Source organism: Nematolebias whitei, chromosome 13 (genome assembly GCF_014905685.2).
Source record: "Nematolebias whitei isolate Nwh7 chromosome 13, NemWhi1, whole genome shotgun sequence".
NCBI classification, from domain to species: Eukaryota; Metazoa; Chordata; class Actinopteri; order Cyprinodontiformes; family Rivulidae; genus Nematolebias; species Nematolebias whitei.
In genome coordinates this window covers 1,156,828-1,162,200 of record NC_056510.1, presented here as the reverse complement: position 1 = coordinate 1,162,200, position 5,373 = coordinate 1,156,828, and the positions used below count along the sequence as shown (strand labels likewise).

Genomic DNA, 5,373 nt, shown 5'->3' with positions numbered 1-5,373 from the left:
TAAAACTCCTGATAAAACTTCTGATAAAACTCCTGATAAAACTTCTGGTCTCTCTTGTAAGAGTCCCCGAGGCTCAATGGGATTAACCTGTAGAAATAAAGGTTGAATGAATAAGCCCCTCCCACTGAGGCACACATTATGTCAAACAGCAACAGAGTATATTTTTAGTTTTGGTTGGTGATGAAGGAGTTGGAGGAAGTATTTCTGTTGGTGGTCGAGGAGACAACAGATGATGCAGCAACGTGTCCCTACACACTCCCTCCTGGTCATTGCCACCATGAAGAGCCTTCCACGTCTCCACGGTGTCTCCTCTGCGCACAAAGTCTCCATCCACGAGTTCTTTCAATTTATTCATTTTTACTTGAACAGTTCTCATGTTGGTGGTATTTTCTAACAGCCTCGGTCAGCAGCTCCTGAGCAGACGCTACCCAGAGATCGGCTGACTGCAACCACTTTTAATAAACACGCCCACAACGATCTGACCAATCACAATGCTCGCTGCACACCCTGTGAGAAGGAGTTCTGACTGTCAGCAGCAGGTGTAGAAGAAAAATCCTGTGGTTGTGCAGCCACGTCAGCGAGACACTTCAGCTCTTCTCAGGGAGCATCAACGAGGGCCACCGTCATTAAAACTGAATTAAAGTCCGAGCAGGACATCGACATCAAAACCAGCTGAAGACATTTACAAAGGTCCAAACAGTGTCCTCGTGTCAGCGTGGACAGAGAGACGGGACAGCTCCAAGTCAAAGAGGACAGACATGGAGACATGTCCTCTGTTGGACCCACAGACTAAAAGCAGACTTGTTTGTCTGAGAAGAGTCGGCTGACGGGAGGAAATGAAAACATGAACCTAGAAAAATACAAGAAATACAGCGAATGCTTAAAGATGCTGAACAAGCTAATGCTCACTTGAAAAACAGCAAAGAATGAGCTGAAAGGAGCACAGAAGAGCTGAAATTATCAAAAAAAAAGTAGCTGAAAGAAAATGAAATAAGCTGAAACTAGCAGGAAGAAGCTAAAAGTTGGAAACATGCTAACATCAACAAAGAAAAAAAACAGGAGTAAAAAGCCGAAAACAAACAGAAAAGCTTAAAAAATAAGAATCTGAACAAAAGCACAAAACAGCTAAAATGAGCAGAACAGCTGAAAGTAGCTTTAAAAAGTGCTAAAAGTTAGAAAGAGCACATATTAAATAAAAGCTGAAATTAACTGAAAAGTTGCCAAAAAGATTAAATTAGCAGGAAAAAAAAAGCTGAAATGTGGCTGAGAAAAACAGAAAAACAGCTAAAATCACTCAAAAGAAACAAAAAAGAAAAAAAGAAACTGTCCAGATGAGCTGACTGAAAAATGTTGGATTGTATACCTGGATTATTGAGCATGGACTTGGTTGCACTCAAAAGAAGATTAAGTTTGCAGAAAGAAGCTAAAAATGAGGTTTAAAAGCTGAAATTAGAGGGAGCTGACGCAGAGCAACAACTGAAATGAGCAGTAAACAGCTAAAGGCTTTGAAGAAGGTGAAGACCATTCATTTTCAATGAGAAAAACATGGCCGACAAAACTAAATCCTTCACACAGACCAGAAGTCCAAGCAGGAACGTCCTGAACGAGCCGAACGTTTGGAGACGCGAGTTGTTGACATCTACAGCTTTGTGGTTCTGCTCAGACAGAACTTCAGAACTTTGGCTGTGGGTCTGTTCAGATAGAACCAGAGGCACACGGAGCAGTTTGATGTTCTGGTTCTGACAAAGTGGAGCTTCTGTTTGGATCATCACAGTTTGAAGTCTGAGATCTCAGCAGAACATCAGAACAAACATCTTACTTGGAGGTGAGAAGCTGCTCCACCACAGCCACTGGAACACAACCTGAACAGGTTCTTCATGGCTCCTCCTACCAGAACATCCAGGTCCAAACCCTCAGCTGGGACACAGCCCCTGCTGCAGCCTGTAATAGCTGCGTGGGAAACCCCGTAGCGCTCAGGTGTGGCTCGTCAGCTCGTCACAGACCCTGCTCCTCTTACCTTCTCGCTGTCCACGGTGTTCTGGGAGGTCCGGGAAGCGATGGAGACGGTGTCTGGCTGGCTGCTGCCGTCCCCCTGACTGTCCCCGTCCTCAGCTCCGTCCCTGAAGACACACATATGCAGGACAGAGTGAAGTCCAAACCCATCCAGCTGGTTCCATGATTAATCCAGAGCAGCAACTGCTGTGGGAGGAGTACTATAAAGTACTATAAAGTACTAAGGTACTTTAAGGAACTGTAAGGAACTTTCATGTACTATAAAGTACTATAAAGTAGTATAATGTACTTTAAGGTACTGTAAGGAACTTTCATGTACTATAAGGAACTGTAAGGTAGTATAAAGTACTTTAAGGTACTCCAGCTGCTCGGTGGGGTCTAAAGAGCCCAGTGTGTTTGGTCTCCACTTGTTGTCTGGATGTCAGGGAAGTGTTGAGCTGCAGATTGTTGATCAGTCAACGTGATGAGGGTTTCAGTAAAACTGTCTGGAGGGTACAGGGGTTCAGTGGTGCTGCTTTACCTCTTTGTGTGGTTCTTGGGTTTGGTCAGCGCCGGTGTTTTGGGCAGAGACAGAGGCTCCTTCAGCACGCCCTTCAGCTGAGTCATCCTCTCCTGGATCACCTCCCTGATGCTTCTGATCCACTCCTGCTTGGCTTCCATGCTGGAGGCCTGCAGGAGGAACAGTTCCAACGTTACACAATGGCCGACGGTGGCTGAACGTTTGTTCTAGTAACATTTCAGTGCTCCATACCTTTAACACTGTTTTATTGTCAGAGGAGGGGGTTCTTCCTGACCAAAGAGCAAATTTAAACAGGTCACCCTCGATGTGCTCGGTCACCCCCAACTCCGATGTCTGAGGAGAGATGCAAGCTCAGGTTAAAACCCAAACCAGGACCGTGCTGTTCACACATGAGCAAGGGGCACCGACCAGCAGCCTGTTCTTGTACTGGTACTTCGTTCTCCCAGCCGAGTCCTTGATCTCCTTACTGAACACCAACGAAAACTCAAACAGGAATAAGTGCCGATCCCGCCCCTTCCGGATGAGCGAACGTGGGTCCCACACCTGGAAGCTGTCCTGCAGGATGAGCTCTCCCTGCACCTCCAAGTTCTCCTCAAAACCTGAGAAAGACGCAGACTGAGAGTTCAGATCCAGCCGACGGGAGACGTAAATGTTGTTCTGCTGCACAGCGGGCCTGATCTCACCCTCCAGCATGGCCAGGTGCATGGCATCATTCGCCCTCTTAGGAACACTGAGCATCACCTCCAGACCATCTTTCATCTCCCCTTTACCTTCCTCACAGCAAGACAGCAGCTCCTGCAGGAGGAAGAGATGACTGACAGAATGGCTCAGCCATGGTCATAGGGCGTTGTGGGGGTTGGATGGTGGGACCTACCTTCAGCAGCAGCTGGTACTTGGTGATCCTCTGGACTGGTTTGATGAGGCAGGAGTTGATGGAGTTCACCAGGCCACGCCTCTGCTGGATGTCCTGTCAGCGCACACACAACATTCATAAAAACTGACCAAACAAAGGAATGGGAATGTTCTGATTTGTCTGATAAATGGAAATTATACAAACTTCAGTTAAATTCATGAATGACTCGGAAAAATTCTGGATTAAATTAGATTAAATGTCAAAATATAGAAACATCAGGATCACTAAACATGGAAACAGTCTCAACTGCTGCCCAAAAACTGTTACATCAACTATACTGATGGAGGTCCCTGAGGACCAGAGTTGGACAACACTGATGAACAGCATCTACCTAAGCCTCATAGAGGATCTCCCATGGACCAGTGGTCCAACAGGTTCTACTTACATCAAAGAAGGTGCCGGCGTGCTCCAGGATGAGCTGACTGGAGTCTGGTTTGTTCTTGCAATAGTCCACATAAATGTGGAACTTATCAGCCTGAAAGCCACAGGACAGGAGGATGTTTGAAGAACCCAATCCAGCCTTGAATTAGGTCCAAAACCAGAGGTACACATGAAACATCTGAGTCTCACCCAGGTGACAAAGCAGTGGCCCACATCCTCTGGAAGCTGCTCATAGTTCACAAGCTCCTTCAGGAAGATGCTGCCAGATAAAAAACAATTTCTTCTTTTACAACAATAAGATGCTCTCAGACCCTGACGCAATGTTGAACTGTAACGAACAAGAAGATCTGAGGAATCATAAGAGAGACTCCTGGATGTTCAGAATCGAGTGTTCCTCTGGGAAACTGGAAGACTTTTCAAACTAAACCTTAAAGAGACCTTAAAGGAATCTAACTGAGCACCTCGATGGGAAGGAAAGACAAGCGGCAAATATTTTTAAACTGAAAATCAAAATGCCCCAGAAAATCTTGATTAGTAAGTTTTAAATAAAGATCTGCTGATTTGCAGCTAGAAGAAAAACATCAATTAAATGTTAGAATTAAAAATGTCCATGCTCAATAATCCAGGTATACAATCCAACACTTTTCAGTCAGGTCATCTGGACAGTTTCTTTTTTTGCTGAAACGTTTCACCTTCCATCCAGAAGGCTTCATCAGTCAAGGAAACACACAACAAAACTGATTCTTCCACCAACAGCTTACTCCAAAGTGGAACAAACCAGTTATGTTGGTGCTAAGATGATCTCTTTGGCACCAACATAACTGGTTTGTTCCACTTTGGAGTAAGCTGTTTGGAGGAAGAACAAGTTTTGTGTTGTGTGTTTCCTTGACTGATGAAGCCTTCTGGATGGAAGGTGAAATGTTTCAGCAAAAAAAGAAACTGTCCAGATGACCTGACTGAAAAGTGTTGAAATGTTAGACATTTAAGAAACACCCACAACTACATCCACATGCATTTATGGTGAAAGGAAAAAAGATCTGCCTCGCTCCAAAAGTCAACTTGTTTAGGAAGAATATGCTCACTTGTTGTGGAAGTCGTAGATTTCCTGCATGTTGCCGAAAACTACGAGCTCCTTATTCGAGATGGCCGAAGGAATCTCCTCCTCACCGCTGGTCATCTCCCACAGGTAGGTCTGTCACAGAGAGGAGTTAGACAGGTGGAAGGGTGTGTGTATGTGTGTGTCGGGGGGATGGGGGTGGGGGGTGGGGGCGTCTGCACCTCTAGACATTCCTGCAGATCTCTGACATAGGTCTTCTCTGTCTGCAGCAGCTCTGCCATGATGAACCTGAGAAGAGGAGGAGATGATTTAAACCCAGAAAACCACTCAAAGAGAAACAGGGGATAGCTCATTTGTCTATCTGCTCTTGCCCTCCTGTACAGAACTCACTCTCACTTCCTGTACATATCCTGTACAGTACTCACTCTCACTTCCTGTACGTTACTCACTCTCACTTCCTGTACAGTACTAACTCTCACTTCCTGTACA

At 45.4% G+C, this 5,373-nt stretch overlaps 1 protein-coding gene across 1 annotated transcript in view; it reads right to left on the bottom strand.

Moving 5' to 3' along the window:
* The window catches only part of LOC119419437 (kalirin), a 69,599-nt gene that overhangs the window by 63,061 nt on the left and 1,165 nt on the right, over positions 1-5,373 (bottom strand). The window contains exons 5-14 of the mRNA XM_037686739.1: positions 5,106-5,172; positions 4,910-5,019; positions 4,017-4,086; positions 3,832-3,921; positions 3,408-3,500; positions 3,217-3,328; positions 2,942-3,132; positions 2,765-2,866; positions 2,534-2,682; positions 2,018-2,120 (exon numbers count right to left, since the gene is read on the bottom strand). Of these exons, the coding sequence (XP_037542667.1) occupies positions 2,018-2,120; positions 2,534-2,682; positions 2,765-2,866; positions 2,942-3,132; positions 3,217-3,328; positions 3,408-3,500; positions 3,832-3,921; positions 4,017-4,086; positions 4,910-5,019; positions 5,106-5,172 (1,087 nt within the window). The remainder of the gene's footprint in view (positions 1-2,017; positions 2,121-2,533; positions 2,683-2,764; positions 2,867-2,941; positions 3,133-3,216; positions 3,329-3,407; positions 3,501-3,831; positions 3,922-4,016; positions 4,087-4,909; positions 5,020-5,105; positions 5,173-5,373) is intronic.